The sequence below is a fragment of the Ascaphus truei genome, chromosome 14 (genome assembly GCF_040206685.1).
Source record: "Ascaphus truei isolate aAscTru1 chromosome 14, aAscTru1.hap1, whole genome shotgun sequence".
Lineage (NCBI taxonomy): Eukaryota > Metazoa > Chordata > Amphibia > Anura > Ascaphidae > Ascaphus > Ascaphus truei.
The window spans coordinates 15,127,603-15,151,841 of NC_134496.1; the positions used below are offsets into that span (position 1 = coordinate 15,127,603).

The following is a 24,239-nucleotide window of genomic DNA, read 5'->3' on the forward strand; positions in this document are numbered from 1 at the left end:
GTAATGTGATACTTTATAATGAGGGAGGGAGAGGGAGCAGGTAATGTGATACTTTATAACGAGGGAGGGAGGGGGAGCAGGTTATGTGATACTTTATAATGAGGGAGGGAGGGGGAGCAGGTAATGTGTTACTTTATAATGAGGGAGGGAGAGGGAGCAGGTAATGTGATACTTTATAATGAGGGAGGGAGGGGGAGCAGGTAATGTGATACTTTATAATGAGGGAGGGAGAGGAAGCAGGTAACGTGATACTTTATATAATGAGGGAGGGAGAGGAAGCAGGTAATGTGATACTTTATAATGAGGGAGGGGGAGCAGGTAATGTGATACTTTATATAATGAGGGAGGGAGGGGGAGCAGGTAATGTGATACTTTATAATGAGGGAAGGGGAGCAGGTAATGTGATACTTTATAATGAGGGAGGGAGAGGGAGCAGGTAATGTGATACTTTATAACGAGGGAGGGAGGGGGAGCAGGTAATGTGATACTTTATAACGAGGGAGGGAGGGGGAGCAGGTAATGTGATACTTTATAATGAGGGAGGGAGAGGGAGCAGGTAATGTGATACTTTATAATGAGGGAGGGAGGGGGAGCAGGTAATGTGATACTTTATACCGAGGGAGGGAGGGGGAGCAGGTAATGTGATACTTTATAATGAGGGAGGGAGAGGGAGCAGGTAATGTGATACTTTATACCGAGGGAGAGAGGGGAGCAGGTTATGTGATACTTTATACCGAGGGAGGGAGAGGGAGCAGGTAATGTGATACTTTATAACGAGGGAGGGGGAACAGGTAATGTGATCCTTTATAACGAGGGAGAGGCAGCAAGTAATGTGATACTTTATAACGAGGGAGGGAGGGGGAGCAGGTAATGTGATACTTTATAATGAGGGAGGGAGAGGGAGCAGGTAATGTGATACTTTATAACTAGGGAGGGAGAGGGAGCAGGTAATGTGATACTTTATAATGAGGGAGGGAGGGGGAGCAGGTAATGTGATACTTTATAACGAGGAGGGAGGGGGAGCAGGTAATGTGATACTTTATATAATGAGGGAGGGGGAGCAGGTAATGTGATATTTTATAATGAGGGAGGGAGGGGGAGCAGGTAATGTGATACTTTATAACGAGGGAGGGAGGGGGAGCAGGTAATGTGATACTTTATAATGAGGGAGGGAGGGGGAGCAGGTAATGTGATACTTTATAATGAGGGAGGGAGAGGGAGCAGGTAATGTGATACTTTATAATGAGGGAGGGAGGGGGAGCAGGTAATGTGATACTTTATAATGAGGGAGGGGAGCAGGTAATGTGATACTTTATAATGAGGGAGGGAGGGGAGCAGGTAATGTGATACTTTATAATGAGGGAGGGAGGGGGAGCAGGTAATGTGTTACTTTATAATGAGGGAGGGAGAGGGAGCAGGTAATGTGATACTTTATAATGAGGGAGGGAGGGGGAGCAGGTAATGTGATACTTTATAATGAGGGAGGGAGAGGAAGCAGGTAATGTGATACTTTATAACGAGGGAGGGAGGGGGAGCAGGTTATGTGATACTTTATAATGAGGGAGGGAGGGGGAGCAGGTAATGTGTTACTTTATAATGAGGGAGGGAGAGGGAGCAGGTAATGTGATACTTTATAATGAGGGAGGGAGGGGGAGCAGGTAATGTGATACTTTATAATGAGGGAGGGAGGGGGAGCAGGTAACGTGATACTTTATATAATGAGGGAGGGAGAGGGAGCAGGTAATGTGATACTTTATAATGAGGGAAGGGGAGCAGGTAATGTGATACTTTATAATGAGGGAGGGAGGGGAGCAGGTAATGTGATACTTTATAATGAGGGAGGGAGGGGGAGCAGGTAATGTGATACTTTATAATGAGGGAGGGAGGGGGAGCAGGTAATGTGATACTTTATAATGAGGGAGGGAGGGGAGCAGGTAATGTGATACTTTATATAATGAGGGAGGGAGGGGGAGCAGGTAATGTGATACTTTATATAATGAGGGAGGGAGGGGGAGCAGGTAATGTGATACTTTATAATGAGGGAAGGGGAGCAGGTAATGTGATACTTTATAATGAGGGAGGGAGGGGAGCAGGTAATGTGATACTTTATAATGAGGGAGGGAGGGGGAGCAGGTAATGTGATACTTTATAACGAGGGAGGGAGAGGGAGCAGGTAATGTGATACTTTATATAATGAGGGAGAGGGAGCAGGTAATGTGATACTTTATAATGAGGGAGGGGGAGCAGGTAATGTGATACTTTATAATGAGGGAGGGGGAGCAGGTAATGTGATACTTTATAATGAGGGAGGGAGAGGGAGCAGGTAATGTGATACTTTATAACGAGGGAGGGAGAGGGAGCAGGTAATGTGATACTTTATATAATGAGGGAGGGAGAGGGAGCAGGTAATGTGATACTTTATAATGAGGGAGGGGGAGCAGGTAATGTGATACTTTATATAATGAGGGAGGGAGGGGGAGCAGGTAATGTGATACTTTATAATGAGGGAAGGGAGGGGGAGCAGGTAATGTGATACTTTATATAATGAGGGAGGGAGGGGAGCAGGTAATGTGATACTTTATAATGAGGGAGGGAGGGGAGCAGGTAATGTGATACTTTATAATGAGGGAGGGAGGGGGAGCAGGTAATGTGATACTTTATAACGAGGGAGGGAGGGGGAGCAGGTAATGTGATACTTTATAATGAGGGAGGGAGGGGGAGCAGGTAATGTGATACTTTATAATGAGGGAGGGGGAGCAGGTAATGTGATACTTTATAATGAGGGAGGGGGAGCAGGTAATGTGATACTTTATAACGAGGGAGGGAGGGGGAGCAGGTAATGTGATACTTTATAATGAGGGAGGGAGAGGGAGCAGGTAATGTGATACTTTATAATGAGGGAGGGAGGGGGAGCAGGTAATGTGATACTTTATAACGAGGGAGGGAGGGGGAGCAGGTAATGTGATACTTTATAACGAGGGAGGGAGGGGGAGCAGGTAATGTGATACTTTATAACGAGGGAGAGGGAGCAGGTAATGTGATACTTTATAACGAGGGAGGGGGAGCAGGTAATGTGATACTTTATAACGAGGGAGAGGCAGCAGGTAATGTGATACTTTATAACTAGGGAGGGAGGGGGAGCAGGTAATGTGATACTTTATAATGAGGGAGGGAGAGGGAGCAGGTAATGTGATACTTTATAATGAGGGAGGGAGGGGGAGCAGGTAATGTGATACTTTATAACTAGGGAGGGAGGGGGAGCAGGTAATGTGATACTTTATAATGAGGGAGGGAGGGGGAGCAGGTAATGTGATACTTTATAACGAGGGAGGGAGGGGGAGCAGGTAATGTGATACTTTATAATGAGGGAGGGAGGGGGAGCAGGTAATGTGATACTTTATAATGAGGGAGGGGAGCAGGTAATGTGATACTTTATAATGAGGGAGGGAGGGGAGCAGGTAATGTGATACTTTATAATGAGGGAGGGAGGGGAGCAGGTAATGTGATACTTTATAATGAGGGAGGGAGGGGGAGCAGGTAATGTGATACTTTATAATGAGGGAGGGAGAGGGAGCAGGTAATGTGATACTTTATAACGAGGGAGGGAGGGGGAGCAGGTAATGTGATACTTTATAACGAGGGAGGGAGGGGGAGCAGGTAATGTGATACTTTATAATGAGGGAGGGAGGGGGAGCAGGTAATGTGATACTTTATAATGAGGGAGGGGGAGCAGGTAATGTGATACTTTATAATGAGGGAGGGGGAGCAGGTAATGTGATACTTTATAATGAGGGAGGGAGGGGGAGCAGGTAATGTGATACTTTATAACGAGGGAGGGAGGGGGAGCAGGTAATGTGATACTTTATAATGAGGGAGGGAGAGGGAGCAGGTAATGTGATACTTTATAATGAGGGAGGGAGAGGGAGCAGGTAATGTGATACTTTATAATGAGGGAGGGAGGGGGAGCAGGTAATGTGATACTTTATAACGAGGGAGGGAGGGGGAGCAGGTAATGTGATACTTTATAGGGAGGGAGGGGGAGCAGGTAATGTGATACTTTATAACGAGGGAGAGGGAGCAGGTAATGTGATACTTTATAACGAGGGAGGGGGAGCAGGTAATGTGATACTTTATAACGAGGGAGAGGGAGCAGGTAATGTGATACTTTATAACGAGGGAGAGGCAGCAGGTAATGTGATACTTTATAACTAGGGAGGGAGGGGGAGCAGGTAATGTGATACTTTATAATGAGGGAGGGATAGGGAGCAGGTAATGTGATACTTTATAACGAGGGAGGGAGGGGGAGCAGGTAATGTGATACTTTATAATGAGGAAGGGAGAGGGAGCAGGTAATGTGATACTTTATAACGAGGGAGGGAGAGGGAGCAGGTAATGTGATACTTTATAATGAGGGAGGGAGGGGGAGCAGGTAATGTGATACTTTATAACGAGGGAGGGAGGGGGAGCAGGTAATGTGATACTTTATAACGAGGGAGGGAGGGGGAGCAGGTAATGTGATACTTTATAACGAGGGAGAGGGAGCAGGTAATGTGATACTTTATAATGAGGGAGGGAGGGGGAGCAGGTAATGTGATACTTTATAATGAGGGAGGGAGGGGGAGCAGGTAATGTGATACTTTATAATGAGGGAGGGAGGGGGAGCAGGTAATGTGATACTTTATAATGAGGGAGGGGGAGCAGGTAATGTGATACTTTATAATGAGGGAGGGAGGGGGAGCAGGTAACGTGATACTTTATAACGAGGGAGGGGGAGCAGGTAATGTGATACTTTATAATGAGGGAGGGAGGGGGAGCAGGTAATGTGATACTTTATAATGAGGGAGGGAGGGGGAGCAGGTAATGTGATACTTTATAATGAGGGAGGGAGAGGGAGCAGGTTGTGTGATACTTTATAATGAGGGAGGGAGGGGGAGCAGGTAATGTGATACTTTATAATGAGGGAGGGAGGGGGAGCAGGTAATGTGATAATTTATAATGAGGGAGGGAGGGGGAGCAGGTAATGTGATACTTTATAATGAGGGAGGGAGAGGGAGCAGGTAATGTGATACTTTATACCGAGGGAGGGAGAGGGAGCAGGTAATGTGATACTTTATAATGAGGGAGGGAGGGGGAGCAGGTAATGTGATACTTTATACCGAGGGAGGGAGAGGGAGCAGGTAATGTGATACTTTATACTGAGGGAGGGAGAGGGAGCAGGTAATGTGATACTTTATAATGAGGGAGGGAGAGGGAGCAGGTAATGTGATATTTTATAATGAGGGAGGGGGAGCAGGTAATGTGATATTTTATAATGAGGGAGGGGGAGCAGGTAATGTGATACTTTATAATGAGGGAGAGGGAGCAGGTAATGTGATACTTTATAATGAGGGAGGGGGAGCAGGTAATGTGATACTTTATAATGAGGGAGGGGGAGCAGGTAATGTGATACTTTATAATGAGGGAGGGAGAGGGAGCAGGTAATGTGTTACTTTATAATGAGGGAGGGAGGGGAGCAGGTAATGTGATACTTTATAATGAGGGAGGGAGGGGGAGCAGGTAATGTGATACTTTATAACGAGGGAGGGAGGGGGAGCAGGTAATGTGATACTTTATAATGAGGGAGGGAGGGGGAGCAGGTAATGTGATATTTTATAATGAGGGAGGGAGGGGAGCAGGTAATGTGATACTTTATAAGGAGGGAGGGAGGGGGAGCAGGTAATGTGATACTTTATAAGGAGGGAGGGGGAGCAGGTAATGTGATACTTTATAACGAGGGAGGGAGGGGGAGCAGGTAATGTGATACTTTATAAGGAGGGAGGGGGAGCAGGTAATGTGATACTTTATAACGAGGGAGGGGGATCAGGTAATGTGATACTTTATAATGAGGGAGGGAGGGGGAGCAGGTAATGTGATACTTTATAAGGAGGGAGGGAGGGGGAGCAGGTAATGTGATACTTTATAAGGAGGGAGGGGGAGCAGGTAATGTGATACTTTATAACGAGGGAGGGGGAGCAGGTAATGTGATACTTTATAATGAGGGAGGGAGGGGGAGCAGGTAATGTGATACTTTATAACGAGGGAGGGAGGGGGAGCAGGTAATGTGATACTTTATATAATGAGGGAGGGGGAGCAGGTAATGTGATACTTTATAACGAGGGAGGGGAGCAGGTAATGTGATACTTTATAATGAGGGAGGGAGGGGGAGCAGGTAATGGGATACTTTATAATGAGGGAGGGAGGGGGAGCAGATAATGTGATACTTTATAACGAGGGAGGGAGAGGGAGCAGGTAATGTGATACTTTATAATGAGGGAGGGAGGGGGAGCAGGTAATGTGATACTTTATATAATGAGGGAGGGAGGGGGAGCAGGTAATGTGATATTTTATAATGAGGGAGGGGGAGCAGGTAATGTGATACTTTATAACGAGGGAGGGGGAGCAGGTAATGTGATACTTTATAATGAGGGAGGGAGGGGGAGCAGGTAATGTGATACTTTATAATGAGGGAGGGAGGGGGAGCAGGTAATGTGATACTTTATAACGAGGGAGGGAGAGGGAGCAGGTAATGTGATACTTTATAACGAGGGAGGGAGAGGGAGCAGGTAATGTGATACTTTATAATGAGGGAGGGAGAGGGAGCAGGTAATGTGATACTTTATAATGAGGGAGGGAGAGGGAGCAGGTAATGTGATACTTTATAACGAGGGAGGGAGAGGGAGCAGGTAATGTGATACTTTATAACGAGGGAGGGAGAGGGAGCAGGTAATGTGATACTTTATAATGAGGGAGGGAGAGGGAGCAGGTAATGTGATACTTTATAACGAGGGAGGGAGAGGGAGCAGGTAATGTGATACTTTATAATGAGGGAGGGAGAGGGAGCAGGTAATGTGATACTTTATAACGAGGGAGGGAGGGGGAGCAGGTTATGTGATACTTTATAATGAGGGAGGGAGAGGGAGCAGGTAATGTGATACTTTATAATGAGGGAGGGAGGGGGAGCAGGTAATGTGATACTTTATAATGAGGGAGGGAGAGGGAGCAGGTAATGTGATACTTTATAATGAGGGAGAGGGAGCAGGTAATGTGATACTTTATATAATGAGGGAGGGAGGGGGAGCAGGTAATGTGATACTTTATAATGAGGGAAGGGGAGCAGGTAATGTGATACTTTATAATGAGGGAGGGAGGGGAGCAGGTAATGTGATACTTTATAACGAGGGAGGGAGGGGAGCAGGTAATGTGATACTTTATAATGAGGGAAGGGGAGCAGGTAATGTGATACTTTATAATGAGGGAGGGAGGGGAGCAGGTAATGTGATACTTTATAATGAGGGAGGGAGGGGGAGCAGGTAATGTGATACTTTATAATGAGGGAGGGAGAGGGAGCAGGTAATGTGATACTTTATAACGAGGGAGGGAGAGGGAGCAGGTAATGTGATACTTTATATAATGAGGGAGAGGGAGCAGGTAATGTGATACTTTATACCGAGGGAGGGAGGGGGAGCAGGTAATGTGATACTTTATAATGAGGGAGGGAGAGGGAGCAGGTAATGTGATACTTTATACCGAGGGAGAGAGGGGAGCAGGTTATGTGATACTTTATACCGAGGGAGGGAGAGGGAGCAGGTAATGTGATACTTTATAACGAGGGAGGGGGAGCAGGTAATGTGATCCTTTATAACGAGGGAGGGAGGGGGAGCAGGTAATGTGATACTTTATAACTAGGGAGGGAGAGGGAGCAGGTAATGTGATACTTTATAATGAGGGAGGGAGAGGGAGCAGGTAATGTGATACTTTATAAGGAGGGAGGGAGGGGGAGCAGGTAATGTGATACTTTATAAGGAGGGAGGGAGGGGGAGCAGGTAATGTGATACTTTATAATGAGGGAGGGAGGGGGAGCAGGTAATGTGATACTTTATAACGAGGAGGGAGGGGGAGCAGGTAATGTGATACTTTATAATGAGGGAGGGAGGGGGAGCAGGTAATGTGATACTTTATAATGAGGGAGGGGAGCAGGTAATGTGATACTTTATAATGAGGGAGGGAGGGGAGCAGGTAATGTGATACTTTATATAATGAGGGAGGGAGAGGGAGCAGGTAATGTGATACTTTATAACGAGGGAGGGAGGGGGAGCAGGTAATGTGATACTTTATAATGAGGGAGGGAGGGGAGCAGGTAATGTGATACTTTATAATGAGGGAGAGGGAGCAGGTAATGTGATACTTTATAATGAGGGAGGGGGAGCAGGTAATGTGATACTTTATAATGAGGGAGGGAGGGGAGCAGGTAATGTGATACTTTATAATGAGGGAGAGGGAGCAGGTAATGTGATACTTTATAATGAGGGAGGGGGAGCAGGTAATGTGATACTTTATAACGAGGGAGGGAGGGGGAGCAGGTAATGTGATACTTTATAATGAGGGAGGGAGAGGGAGCAGGTTATGTGATACTTTATAACGAGGGAGGGAGAGGGAGCAGGTAATGTGATACTTTATAATGAGGGAGGGAGGGGGAGCAGGTAATGTGATACTTTATAACGAGGGAGGGGGAGCAGGTAATGTGATACTTTATAACGAGGGAGGGGGAGCAGGTAATGTGATACTTTATAACGAGGGAGGGGGAGCAGGTAATGTGATACTTTATAACGAGGGAGGGAGGGGGAGCAGGTAATGTGATACTTTATAACGAGGGAGGGAGGGGGAGCAGGTAATGTGATACTTTATAACGAGGGAGGGGGAGCAGGTAATGTGATACTTTATAACGAGGGAGGGGGAGCAGGTAATGTGATACTTTATAACGAGGGAGGGGGAGCAGGTAATGTGATACTTTATAACGGGGGAGAGGCAGCAGGTAATGTGATACTTTATAATGAGGGAGGGAGAGGGAGCAGGTAATGTGATACTTTATAATGAGGGAGGGAGGGGGAGCAGGTAATGTGATACTTTATAATGAGGGAGAGAGGGGGAGCAGGTAATGTGATACTTTATAACTAGGGAGGGAGGGGGAGCAGGTAATGTGATACTTTATAATGAGGGAGGGAGGGGGAGCAGGTAATGTGATACTTTATAACGAGGGAGGGAGGGGGAGCAGGTAATGTGATACTTTATAATGAGGGAGGGAGGGGGAGCAGGTAATGTGATACTTTATATAGAGGGAGGGGAGCAGGTAATGTGATACTTTATAATGAGGGAGGGAGGGGAGCAGGTAATGTGATACTTTATAATGAGGGAGGGAGGGGAGCAGGTAATGTGATACTTTATAATGAGGGAGGGAGGGGGAGCAGGTAATGTGATACTTTATAATGAGGGAGGGAGAGGGAGCAGGTAATGTGATACTTTATAACGAGGGAGGGAGGGGGAGCAGGTAATGTGATACTTTATAACGAGGGAGGGAGGGGGAGCAGGTAATGTGATACTTTATAATGAGGGAGGGAGGGGGAGCAGGTAATGTGATACTTTATAATGAGGGAGGGGGAGCAGGTAATGTGATACTTTATAATGAGGGAGGGGGAGCAGGTAATGTGATACTTTATAATGAGGGAGGGAGGGGGAGCAGGTAATGTGATACTTTATAACGAGGGAGGGAGGGGGAGCAGGTAATGTGATACTTTATAATGAGGGAGGGAGAGGGAGCAGGTAATGTGATACTTTATAATGAGGGAGGGAGAGGGAGCAGGTAATGTGATACTTTATAATGAGGGAGGGAGGGGGAGCAGGTAATGTGATACTTTATAACGAGGGAGGGAGGGGGAGCAGGTAATGTGATACTTTATAACGAGGGAGGGAGGGGGAGCAGGTAATGTGATACTTTATAACGAGGGAGAGGGAGCAGGTAATGTGATACTTTATAACGAGGGAGGGGGAGCAGGTAATGTGATACTTTATAACGAGGGAGAGGCAGCAGGTAATGTGATACTTTATAACTAGGGAGGGAGGGGGAGCAGGTAATGTGATACTTTATAATGAGGGAGGGATAGGGAGCAGGTAATGTGATACTTTATAACGAGGGAGGGAGGGGGAGCAGGTAATGTGATACTTTATAATGAGGAAGGGAGAGGGAGCAGGTAATGTGATACTTTATAACGAGGGAGGGAGAGGGAGCAGGTAATGTGATACTTTATAATGAGGGAGGGAGGGGGAGCAGGTAATGTGATACTTTATAACGAGGGAGGGAGGGGGAGCAGGTAATGTGATACTTTATAACGAGGGAGGGAGGGGGAGCAGGTAATGTGATACTTTATAACGAGGGAGAGGGAGCAGGTAATGTGATACTTTATAACGAGGGAGGGGGAGCAGGTAATGTGATACTTTATAATGAGGGAGGGAGGGGGAGCAGGTAATGTGATACTTTATAATGAGGGAGGGAGGGGGAGCAGGTAATGTGATACTTTATAATGAGGGAGGGAGGGGGAGCAGGTAATGTGATACTTTATAATGAGGGAGGGAGGGGGAGCAGGTAATGTGATACTTTATAATGAGGGAGGGAGAGGGAGCAGGTAATGTGATATTTTATAATGAGGGAGGGAGGGGGAGCAGGTAATGTGATACTTTATAACGAGGGAGAGGGAGCAGGTAATGTGATACTTTATAACGAGGGAGGGGGAGCAGGTAATGTGATACTTTATAATGAGGGAGGGAGGGGGAGCAGGTAATGTGATACTTTATAATGAGGGAGGGAGGGGGAGCAGGTAATGTGATACTTTATAACGAGGGAGAGGGAGCAGGTAATGTGATACTTTATAACGAGGGAGGGGGAGCAGGTAATGTGATACTTTATAATGAGGGAGGGAGGGGGAGCAGGTAATGTGATACTTTATAATGAGGGAGGGAGGGGGAGCAGGTAATGTGATACTTTATAATGAGGGAGGGAGGGGGAGCAGGTAATGTGATACTTTATAATGAGGGAGGGAGAGGGAGCAGGTTGTGTGATACTTTATAATGAGGGAGGGAGAGGGAGCAGGTAATGTGATACTTTATAATGAGGGAGGGGGAGCAGGTAATGTGATACTTTATAATGAGGGAGGGGGAGCAGGTAATGTGATACTTTATAATGAGGGAGGGAGGGGGAGCAGGTAATATGATACTTTATAACGAGGGAGGGGGAGCAGGTAATGTGATAATTTATAATGAGGGAGGGAGGGGGAGCAGGTAATGTGATACTTTATAATGAGGGAGGGAGGAGGAGCAGGTAATGTGATACTTTATAACGAGGGAGGGAGGGGGAGCAGGTAATGTGATACTTTATAATGAGGGAGGGAGGGGGAGCAGGTAATGTGATACTTTATACCGAGGGAGGGAGAGGGAGCAGGTAATGTGATACTTTATAATGAGGGAGGGAGGGGGAGCAGGTAATGTGATACTTTATAACGAGGGAGGGAGGGGGAGCAGGTAATGTGATACTTTATAACGAGGGAGGGAGGGGGAGCAGGTAATGTGATACTTTATAACGAGGGAGGGAGGGGGAGCAGGTAATGTGATACTTTATAATGAGGGAGGGAGGGGGAGCAGGTAATGTGATACTTTATACCGAGGGAGGGAGAGGGAGCAGGTAATGTGATACTTTATACTGAGGGAGGGAGAGGGAGCAGGTAATGTGATATTTTATAATGAGGGAGGGGGAGCAGGTAATGTGATACTTTATAATGAGGGAGGGGGAGCAGGTAATGTGATACTTTATACCGAGGGAGGGAGAGGGAGCAGGTAATGTGATACTTTATAATGAGGGAGGGAGGAGGAGCAGGTAATGTGATATTTTATAATGAGGGAGGGAGAGGGAGCAGGTAATGTGATACTTTATAATGAGGGAGGGAGGGGGAGCAGGTAATGTGATACTTTATAACGAGGGAGGGGGAGCAGGTAATGTGATATTTTATAACGAGGGAGGGGGAGCAGGTAATGTGATACTTTATATAATGAGGGAGGGAGGGGGAGCAGGTAATGTGATACTTTATAATGAGGGAGGGGGAGCAGGTAATGTGATACTTTATAACGAGGGAGGGAGGGGGAGCAGGTAATGTGATACTTTATAATGAGGGAGGGGGAGCAGGTAATGTGATACTTTATAATGAGGGAGGGAGGGGGAGCAGGTAATGTGATACTTTATAACGAGGGAGGGGGAGCAGGTAATGTGATATTTTATAACGAGGGAGGGGGAGCAGGTAATGTGATACTTTATAATGAGGGAGGGAGGGGGAGCAGGTAATGTGATACTTTATAACGAGGGAGGGGGAGCAGGTAATGTGATATTTTATAATGAGGGAGGGAGGGGGAGCAGGTAATGTGATACTTTATAATGAGGGATGGAGGGGGAGCAGGTAATGTGATACTTTATAATGAGGGAGGGAGGGGGAGCAGGTAATGTGATACTTTATAACGAGGGAGGGAGGGGGAGCAGGTAATGTGTTACTTTATAACGAGGGAAGGAGGGGGAGCAGGTAATGTGATACTTTATACCGAGGGAAGGAGGGGGAGCAGGTAATGTGATACTTTATAACGAGGGAGGGAGAGGGAGCAGGTAATGTGATATTTTATAATGAGGGAGGGAGAGGGAGCAGGTAATGTGATACTTTATAACGAAGGAGGGGGAGCAGGTAATGTGATACTTTATAACGAGGGAAGGAGGGGGAGCAGGTAATGTGATACTTTATAATGAGGGAGGGAGGGGGAGCAGGTAATGTGATACTTTATAACGAGGGAAGGAGGGGGAGCAGGTAATGTGATACTTTATAACGAGGGAGGGAGGGGGAGCAGGTAATGTGATACTTTATAATGAGGGAGGGAGGGGGAGCAGGTAATGTGATACTTTATAATGAGGGAGGGAGGGGGAGCAGGTAATGTGATACTTTATAATGAGGGAGGGGGAGCAGGTAATGTGATACTTTATAACGAGGGAGGGAGGGGGAGCAGGTAATGTGATACTTTATAATGAGGGAGGGGGAGCAGGTAATGTGATACTTTATAATGAGGGAGGGAGGGGGAGCAGGTAATGTGATACTTTATAACGAGGGAGGGGGAGCAGGTAATGTGATATTTTATAACGAGGGAGGGGGAGCAGGTAATGTGATACTTTATAATGAGGGAGGGAGAGGGAGCAGGTAATGTGATACTTTATAATGAGGGAGGGAGGGGGAGCAGGTAATGTGATACTTTATAACGAGGGAGGGGGAGCAGGTAATGTGATATTTTATAATGAGGGAGGGAGGGGGAGCAGGTAATGTGATACTTTATAATGAGGGATGGAGGGGGAGCAGGTAATGTGATACTTTATAATGAGGGAGGGAGGGGGAGCAGGTAATGTGATACTTTATAACGAGGGAGGGAGGGGGAGCAGGTAATGTGTTACTTTATAACGAGGGAAGGAGGGGGAGCAGGTAATGTGATACTTTATACCGAGGGAAGGAGGGGGAGCAGGTAATGTGATACTTTATAACGAGGGAGGGAGAGGGAGCAGGTAATGTGATATTTTATAATGAGGGAGGGAGAGGGAGCAGGTAATGTGATACTTTATAACGAGGGAAGGAGGGGGAGCAGGTAATGTGATACTTTATAATGAGGGAGGGAGGGGGAGCAGGTAATGTGATACTTTATAACGAGGGAAGGAGGGGGAGCAGGTAATGTGATACTTTATAACGAGGGAGGGAGGGGGAGCAGGTAATGTGATACTTTATAATGAGGGAGGGAGGGGGAGCAGGTAATGTGATACTTTATAATGAGGGAGGGAGGGGGAGCAGGTAATGTGATACTTTATAATGAGGGAGGGAGAGGGAGCAGGTAATGTGATATTTTATAATGAGGGAGGGGGAGCAGGTAATGTGATACTTTATAACGAGGGAGGGAGAGGGAGCAGGTAATGTGATACTTTATAATGAGGGAGGGGGAGCAGGTAATGTGATACTTTATAATGAGGGAGGGAGGGGGAGCAGGTAATGTGATACTTTATAACGAGGGAGGGGGAGCAGGTAATGTGATACTTTATAATGAGGGAGGGAGGGGGAGCAGGTAATGTGATACTTTATAACGAGGGAGGGGGAGCAGGTAATGTGATACTTTATAATGAGGGAGGGAGGGGGAGCAGGTAATGTGATACTTTATAATGAGGGAGGGAGGGGGAGCAGGTAATGTGATACTTTATAATGAGGGAGGGAGAGGGAGCAGGTAATGTGATACTTTATAACGAGGGAGGGGGAGCAGGTAATGTGATACTTTATAAAGGAGGGAGGGAGAGGGAGCAGGTAATGTGATTCTTTATAACAAGGGAGAGGGAGGGAGGGGGAGCAGGTAATGTGATACTTTATAACGAGGGAGGGAGGGGGAGCAGGTAATGTGATACTTTATAAAGGAGGGAGGGAGAGGGAGCAGGTAATGTGATTCTTTATAACAAGGGAGAGGGAGCAGGTAATGTGATACTTTATATTAAGTTATAAGCATTTGAACCTCACAAGATTGCTTATCGGGTATGGCAGAAATTCAGTAGGAAAACGTGTAGAGATGCTGATCGTGTGAAAATTAACAGAGGAGGGTTAAGATGCTATTATCTATTGTTATGTAACAGTGACCTAGACAAACAGGAGACACAGGAGTAAGATGTAGAATGGAACAAGACTGTGTTTGTGTGTTTGTGTGTTTGTATGTAGGTATGTAGGTATGCATGTATGCATGTATGCATGTATGCATGTATGCATGTATGCATGTATGCATGCATGTATAAGATATATATCTATCTCCTTAGCCAAATCCTTATCTCACTACTAAAGTGGCAGGAAGGTGGCAGCGGGTGGCAGGAAGATGTATAGTGGCACTTGTGGTGGTGGGTTTAACCGTACTATGAAAGCTTGAACAATATACCCGGGTAACATGGGAAAGGTACATGCCAACATGCACGGCGTGATAAGTAAGGCCCCAACCCCCAAATATGGAACACCCCAAAAGTAATGTCCCTCATTCCCCAGAGGTTGGAGTGTCCCTGGGCCTGATAGTGTTCAGTAAGAAGACTGAGGGGGCTACGAATCCCCGGAGGTTAAACAAAAGCTGTCATTCAAACTTTAATCTGGCTACCTTCTACTGTAAAATCGCCCAATTTAAATACAAAATAAATTGTCACCTCAAGATCATTATGGGAGATTTCAATGCAAAGACTGGTTCCCACAGAAAGACGCAGCATCAGTGGGTAAGTACGGTTACAGTAACGGGAATGAACGTGGGAACAGATTGGGAGAATTTGCAGAATGTAAAAACTTCTCCATCAGGAATTCATTCTTCAGGAAGAATCCCAATAGAAAATGGACATGGGGTGGACCCAGTGGAGCCAGGAATGAAATTGACAATATCCTAGCTAACAAGAAACATGTCATGGAAGACTGCATAGTCCTTAATTGTTTTAAATCACGTATTGGTTCTATGGAAATAAGAAAAACGATTAAAAAGACAAAAACAATCAAGAAGTTCAAAAATAACCGCAGAGAATTTCAACTCGAGTTGAAAAATCGCTTCAGCTCGAAATAGCTCGCCGCAATGCTCCGATCGGCTACCTTGGGGTTTGCGTGCGCTAGTTGCTCGCGGAGCACCCCCCAGTCAATTCTTTTTGTGAATGTATTTAAACTAATATATATATATATATATATATATATATATCATAGCTTTCTTTATAAGCGATATGTTGGTGTTTTAAGAATGGTGTTGATGTTCATTTACCTTTGGCTGGGAGGCGATGGTGGGTATTGGATGTTTTATTAAAGTTAATGCTGTGACCTTTCCACCATGCTCCAGTTTTATGTGTCTTGTATTTCATTAAATTAAGTATGTGTGGAGGTAACGCATGCGTCCTACATTGGACATTAAATCTACAGAGCTGTGAGACAATCCGGAAACGTATAATTGAAGATGTAAGAAAATGTATCTGTGATATGGTGAAGAAGACTATTAGAGATAACAAAAGCTTCAAGAAGATGAAGCAGCAACTTATGGTAGGTAAGAAATAAATCATCGCACTCAAACAAGACGATGGATCAACAATAAAAGACTGTGCACTTATCATAAAGAGAGCTGTGGATTTCTACATGAAATTGTACGGGAACACAGATAACACGGCATAATCCAGCAGAGGACAAGCAAGAAGAAACCAGAAATGATGTACCATGCGTCCTTCCAGACGTGGCAAATGCAATAAAATCAATGAAGAATGGGAAGGCTCCCGGGGAAGATGGAATTACAACTACATCTTGAAAAAAGCTGGGGAAGAAGAAGAAAACGAGACTTGAAGAAGAGGAAAATTCCAGAATAATGGAGTAATGCCATAATTATCCTCATCCACAAGAAAGGCGACAAAGAAGATCTCAAACTATAGGCCAATCAGTCTACTTCCAATCATTTACAAGGTTTTTACGGAGATATTTACTAATCGGCTGCAACAGACACTGGAACCAGCAGAGAACCCGTGCAGTTTTGCAGTGGATACAACACAATGGACCACATCCAAGTCGTACAAGAAGTGATTTCCCTGAAGTAATGAATATGATCTCCCACTTAGCTTAGTATTAGTAGATTTTGAAAAAGCATTTGATTCTGTTTACACCTCAGCGGTACCAGATGCATTAAGAAGACAAAGTGTTGAAGAAGCGTATATTGTTATTATAAAGAACATTTACAAGAATGCCACATCAACCATTAGATAACATGAAGATACGAGCAAAATAATGATCAGTGGGGGAGCGTGGCGGGGAGACACCGTGCCACAAACGTTTCACAGCAACACTTAAAGAATTGTTCAAGACGTTAGATTGTGAAGAAAAAGGAATCAAAATCAACTGTGGATATTTGAGTCGCCTACGATTTGCAGATTACATTGCTATTTTTGTCACAAATCCAGAAGACCTCCAGCAACAAATCAGAGAACTGGTTCTAAGTAAGAATTTGGCCTCCATATCAAACTCCTCAAGACCCAAGTGATGTTCAACAAATGTGTCAATACTGCAAAGATCAAAATAAATGGAATAGAACTAGAAGAAGTCGAAGACTATGTCTACCTTGGTTGGCAAATGACAAGGGATGGGAACGTTTTGAATGCAATCAACAGAAGAATGAAGATGGGATGGAGGCATTTAGAAGAAACAAGACCATCTTTCATGAGAACCTTTCAATGTGCCTCAAGAGGAAAGTTTTCGACCAGTGTATTTTGCCTGTGATCACGTATGGGTGTGAAAGTTGGACCCTAAATGCAGAGATAATTCGGAAGCTTCAAACAATCCAAAGTATGAAGAGATGCATGCTGGGTATTACCCAAAGAGACAAGAAAAAGAATGAAGGAGTTTGAAACTAAACAAAAGTCTGTGACGTCATCACATGGAGGAAGAACTGAAAATGGCGGTGGGCTGGACACATCACAAGAGGAAATGACCATCGTTGGGCAAAGATGGCACTCGACTGGATTCCAAAGGAAATTAAAAGACCAAGACGGCGACCAAAAGTAAGATGGGGGGATGAAATTAGTAAATGTTTTGTTGGGGCGATATGGAGAAGAGAGGCTGTATCTGCAGTACCTGGAAGATCATTGGGGAGGCTTCATCCAGCTGTGGCATTCATCAACAAGGGCTGAAGATAACATTTGACAAAACATTTGTGGAGAAATGTTATACTTTTTATTGAACTCTTGCGTTTTCTAATCTTCAGCTCCCAGAGAATCTGTGCAGCATTTTTCCATTTTCACAGAATACTTCAGAAACTTTCATTATTCCACTTTTTTACAGAACGTTGGATTGGGTGATTTCTACTTTTTTTCTGAATTATTTAATTTTCTAATTTCTGACCTTTTTTTTAAAGAACTTTTAAAGAAAAATCATTTTTCACTGAGAATTTTTGGAAGATTTATGAATTTCATTATTTTTATGTTTTACAGAACTTGTAAATCTGAATTGTAGAATTCTCGCAGAATTTGGAAATTATTGCAGAATACTTAGATGTGTGGAATTTATTCATTATTAACACACATTCCCAGCTAGCTCAAACTCCTACACCCACCACATCATGAATATTTATTTATGTCAAAAAAGAGTGCTACTGAGCGTGGCAAATGTATACAACAAAAGACAGGGGAGCCCAATGCTACATCCAATTGACAAAACATATATGGTAATAAATATAAAGTTTAAATACTTCAATAATAATAATAATAATTACTTGGTTATTTAGTTAAACCCTTTGGCCAAAACGTCGTAAGCCTGCATACCAACGTCAAGGTATAACCAAAAATGTTTTGTCAATTGTATGTAGCATTGGGCACCCCTGTCTTTTGTTGTATACTTTTGCCACGCTCAGTAGCACTCTTTTTTGACATAAATATATATTCATGATGTGGTGGCTGTAGGAGTTTGAGCTATCTGGGAATGTGTGTTAATCAATTTCTGACTGGTAGCAGTTGTATGGAGGTAGGTGACACCTCCCCCAGAGCTCACCCCTCCTCACCTTTTTAACTTGGGAGGTCTTTTCACTTTGCTGCAAGAACAGGATCTACTATGGTTCTTTCCCTTCATACAGAGGTAAAGGGAAGGGTTCACAGTGTAGTGTAGGACCTGCTTTTTTGGTTATACCTTGACGTTTGGTATGCAGGCATACGAAGCTTTGGCCAAAGGGTTTAACTAAATAACCAAGTACAGCTCAACCCCATTATAACGCAATCCCTTACAATGCGGATCCGCTTATAGCGCGATGTGAGCGTGGCTCCCAATTTTCGTATTTATGAATACTTTACAACACAATTATTGGTATCTTAAATACTTTTTTGTACAATGCATACAATTGTACATTATTTCTAACGCGATCCGCTTATAACGCGATGTGATTCTTTGGACCCCAAGCACAGCGTTATAAGGGGGCTGAGCTGTAATTATTATTATTATTATTGAAGTATTTAAACTATATACTTATTACCATATATGTTTTGTCAATTGATGTAGCATTGGGCACCCCTGTCTTTTTTGTTGAATGTATGAATTATCCTAGGTTCTCTCTCTTTTTATATTGCCATTTGCAGGTTCTCACAACTTCAAGGACCACACCTATTGAAATTTCTACAAGAATTTCTGACATCTGTATTTGTCTAACGAGGATGGAACGGCCCCTATGGGTTAGGATAGCAGGGGTAAATCATCCGAATCTTTTTACCCCCTCCAGAACGTTCCATTGATAAATGGAGAACACATACAGTAGTAGTGGTGATAGGAGACACCTGTGCCTGGTACATCAAAAATATGGCTACAGAAGCTTCCGACACATGTCTTTGGGGAGGTGAGAGGGGATTACTCCCATGTGTTTGGGGTAAAAATGGCACATCATCAGCGATGTAAGACTCCCTTTGCCCCTTCAGAACTTTACAGGTTTTCAAAATATATAAGAAAGAAGATAAGGGTCACCCGTGTCCTTGTGTGGGTAACTTTCAAGTCAAATGGATCTTCATGTCTGAAGCTCTGTGCATCTCTATGGCCTGCGAGAAGGTCTGTGAAGCTCTACAAAGTTCTGAGAAGCTTAGATGGGCTGTGAGAAGCTTTATGAAGCTCTGCCAAGCTGTAAGTGGTGAAAAAGCAGCTACTCACCGTTCTGTCACGCTATAACGGGCTCCTGTGAGCTCTGTGACACTTAGATACTCTACAAAGCTCTGTGAGGCTTTGATAAAATGAATAAAGCTATATGAAATTCTATGATGCTCGGAGAACATTTATGAAGTTCTGAAAGGCTCTTAAATTCCATGATGCTGTGAGGTGTTCTAAGAACCTCTGTAAGTCTCTGAAAAGATGTAAAAGGATCTGAAAGAGCTTTAAGCTTCTAAATCTGAGAGATCTGTGCGGTATATGCAGCTTTAAAATCATCATCTAAGACCCCAAGAAGTTCTACAAAGCTCTGAGAAGTTGATTGAAGCTCTGATTGTATATTTAAGGCTCTGAGAAACTCTGAGGTGTTTTGTAAGTCTCAGAGAAGCTCTATGAAGATCTGATGGGTTCTGTAAGGCTCTGTGATGCTCTGATGGGTTCTGTAAGACTCTGGGAAGCACTGTGAAGCTCTGATGGGTTCTGGAAGGCTCTGGGAAGCTCTGATGGGTTCTGGAAGGCTCTGAGAGTCTGTAACACGCTGATTGCTTCTGTAATGAAACCCCCTAACTTTTCCTACTCACCTCCCATCTTGGTCCGGGGCAGGGTCTCTTGCTGGGGCCTGCTCCACAGGTCTCCTTGACAGCTCCCCCCCATTAAGGTTGGCAGTATGGGAGGGTTTCTGGGGAGGAAAGAGAGCTAGGCCACGTGTTCTGGCCGGTGGCAGAGCATGTTTGGAAGGTACAGCTCTCTCACTCCCTCTATGGTGGTCTTGTGGTGCAGACCAAGGGGCAATTAAGGAGGCGCCTGGGGTAACTAGGAGAGCAGAAGGTGGAGAGGCATCTGGGGGGAAAAAAGAAATGCTTTATAGGGAGAAAGAGAGAGGGGGGAGAGATCAGGAGGTTAGAACGAATGTCACAAAGAAAGAGACACTCACTCGTGGAAATGGGAGTTTCATCCTCTTCCTCAGTAAGTGTGTTTAATTCCCGCATGGGATCTGAAAGAGAGAGATGGTGTGAGGGAGAGAGAATGGGGGGAAAAAAGAGAAAGATAGGGAGAATGGAAGGGGGAGAGTGAAACAGAGAGAAAGGAGGATAGTAAGAGATAGAGAGCAAGCAAGAAAGGAAGCGAGAGGGGCATAGAGAAGGGAAGGGAGAGAAAGGAGAGGGTTTACCTGAGAAGTAATCGGAACGGATGCTTTTAAGATAGCCTAGAAAAGAGACAGCAGGGCAAGAAAGAGAGCATAGCAAAGCGTAGTGCCGATCAGAGATGTGGACAGAAAGAGAAAGAATGACCAGCCGAGCACAACTCATTAATATACCCCCAGAGTGGGCATTAGATTGTCAATTTTTGGGGCAAGAAATGACAAGTCAAAGGGCATCTGGTCTGGCCAGGGAGTCAAAGTTCATACAGACAGGTCACACTGTCAGGAGGTCAGAGAGCCAAAGGTGACAGGTTCTCAGGTTCAGAAAGTCAGAGATTACAGGGTCCCATGGGTTGGAGGTCACCTCTGGGAGTGGTCGCCAGGGGAGTGCGGTGCTGCCGATGCTTCTCCTCCTCTTCCTCTTCGTTGAAATCCTCCATGTCAGCAATGTCTGTGGGCTTCAGACTCAGGAGGCTGGCAATGCTCTGCATGTCATCATCCCTGAGGAACAACTACCAGTCAGTGATCGTCACACCATAGGACCAGGGACTTCATAGCCACATCAGAAGACAAGTGACCAGGAAGTCTTCACCACAGGTCAAGAGACCACCACACCACAGGACCAGAGATCTCTACACCACAGAGTAAGGGAGCAGGAACTCAACCACTACACCGCAGTACTGGGGACCATAAAATCAACCATTACACAAGGGGCAAGAAATCATCACTACACCCCAGTACTGGGGACCAGGAACTCAACCATCACACCACAAGACCAGGAACCATCACTAAACCAGCAACCAGGAACTTAACCATCCAAAACCGTGTCCTCCAAAACCTGAACTGGTACATTGACTTATTTACTGCTTTAACCATTCACCACAAAACACTCTCTGAGTCTTCATCTACATTTTAACTACTACAACACATAACCTGCTATACTAACACTTTCACAACAACACTATACCTCCATCTGGAGCAAAACCTGAACCATTACACCACATCTCCACCAAGGCAAACACCTGAACTATTACACCACATCTATACCCAGACCAACACCCAAACCATTACATCACATCTCCACCCAGAACAAAACCTGAACCATTACAGCGCATTTATAACCATACTAACACCTGAACCATTACACCTCATCTATACCCAGACCAACACCTGAACCATTACACCACATCTGCACCCAGACCCACACCTTAACCATTACACCACATCTATACATAGACAAACACCTGAACTATTATACCACATCTCAACCCAGACCAACATAACTGAACCATTAAACCAAATCTGCACCCAGACAACACAACTGAACCAATAGAACACATAAACACCTAAACCATTACACCATATCTATACCCTGACTAACACCTGAACCATTATACCACATCTATACCCAGACTAACACCTGATCCATTACACCCAATGTCCACCCAGACCAACACCTGAACCATTACACCACATCTTCACTCAGGAGTGAAGAGAAGAGAGAGCACCGGTCCAACTCACGTAGCTTTGCCCTCTCGCAAGAGAGTGCAGGTGATGCTAAGAGTGAGTGTTGCAGAGACGACCTTGATGGAGCGTGGCGTTAGCGTCAGCTTCAGCTCCCGAGGAACAGAAGAGACCGCTGCAAACTTGCACAGGTCAATGGGAGAGACAGCCAGCAGCTTTTTGTGGCCACGAGACTCCTAGGGTCAGGGAGAGAGAGCATCAGGAATGAGGGAGGATGAACAAGATGAAGTGAGTGCTAAGTAAGGAGAGGGGAAGTGAGAGTGTGAAGGAGAAAGGAAAAGACAAAGTCAGAGAGGAAGAGGGTGAGAGAGTCAACAGAAGGGTGAGAGTATCAAGAAGAATGGGAGAGTGGCAAGATTAAGGGAGAGTTAAAGACACAGAAATGTCAAATCAGAGAGCATTAGGAGGAAAGTGAGGGACAAGAGGCTAGAGAGAGCGTCTACAGGAGAGACAGAGTCTACTGAAGGAAGAGAGTATCAAGATGGTATGACAGAGTTTTAAAAAGAATGGAGAGAGTGTCAGGAGGAAGTAAAAATGGCAACAGGATATGAGGAGCCGCATAAGAGGAACAGTGCATTAAGAGAAGGAAGAGAGAAAGTGCAGGGAGCGGGGAGGTCAACATGAAAACGAGACAGCTGGTGACAGGGAGATGCATAGAGACAGGCAGGGAGAAAAGCATCAATACAAAAGTGAGAGAGTCTTTAAAAGGACAAGGAGAAAGACAAGAGAGAGATAAAGAGAGTGTTAAGATGAGAGAGAAACAATTAGATGGAAGAGAGCATAAAGACAGTAGCTGGAGAGACTCATAGGAGAGAGAGAGAAAGAGGACTGAAAAGGTTGGATAGTCCTCAAACGAGACAGTTACTAATGTGAGTGTTAGAAGGAAAGTGAGAGGGTGTTAAAGCAGAGACATACCCCTTCAATCTGGAATATCCACTCCTTCTCTCAAAGTGATTCAAGTGCGGGTCCTGCAGGAGAGGCACATATAGACTGTCAGAGAGACGCTCCATCTCCCTTCTCTCCCCGTGCTCTCTCCAGCTCTGTCCCTAACCCTCAGTGCTGATCGTTACTGATCTGATGGGGGAATGTTTGGGGCGGATTTGGTTCGGCCGGTCCCTTTGGGCCGCGGATTTCAGCGGATCGATCTCAAAAATGGCGATTGGCGTCTTGCGGATTTTTATTATTATTATTATTACTAATACACACGGCGGATTCGCAGCCCGTGCGAAGAATGCGCCAACGGGCTGTATCCAGTGGCGGATTTTGATTAATCTGTGTGCGGATTTTGGGGGTAACCGTAGTGAAAATCTGAGAAACGATCGCCCGCCCCTAATCGTTACTTCCCACTCTCTCTTCTCTCCCTCCCACTCTCTCTTCTTCTCTCCCTCCTTCCCACTCTCTCTCTCCTTCTTCCTCTCCCTCCTTTTACCTCCTTCCCGTCTCTCTCTCGCTCCTTTTCTCTTCCTTCCAACAGTCCTCTCTCCTCTCTCTCCTCTCTCTCATTCACCTACACTCTAACTCTCTCCTTACCTCTCTTTATCTCCCTCTCACCCCCTCCTCCCCCTCTCATCCCCTCCCTCTCTCCCCCTCCCTTTCTCTCTCCTCCCCCCACTCTCCCTCCCCCCACACTCCCTCCCCCCCACACTCCCTCCCCCCACTCTCTCTTCCCTCCTTCTCCCATCCTTCCCCTCCTTCTCCCCTCCCTCCCCCTCCTTCTCCCTCTCCCCCCTCTCTCCCCCTCCTCCCCCCCTCTCTCTCCCCCCCCCTCTCTCTCCCCCCTCTCTCTCTCCCCCCCTCTCTCCCCCCCCCTCTCTCCCCCCCCTCTCTCCCTCCCCTCTCTCCTTCCCCTCTCTCCTTCCCCTCCCCCCCTTCCCTTCCCTCCCCCCCTTCCCCTCCCTCTCTCCGTCCCCATCCCCCCTCTCCCTCTCCATCCCTCCTCCCTCCCCTCTCACCCTGTATAGTGTAGCTGTAATATCCACATTTTCAGGGACGGCCCA

General features: G+C 45.6%; 1 protein-coding gene across 1 annotated transcript in view; it reads right to left on the minus strand.

Annotated features, from left to right (window-relative positions):
• The window catches only part of LOC142465428 (uncharacterized), a gene marked incomplete at its 5' end in the record, with an annotated part of 54,277 nt that extends 30,038 nt beyond the window's left edge, over positions 1-24,239 (minus strand). The window contains 8 exon segments of the mRNA XM_075569385.1: positions 20,159-20,417; positions 20,512-20,571; positions 20,749-20,784; positions 21,083-21,219; positions 22,240-22,418; positions 23,158-23,189; positions 23,192-23,210; positions 24,195-24,239. Coding sequence (XP_075425500.1) covers positions 20,159-20,417; positions 20,512-20,571; positions 20,749-20,784; positions 21,083-21,219; positions 22,240-22,418; positions 23,158-23,189; positions 23,192-23,210; positions 24,195-24,239 — 767 coding nt within the window.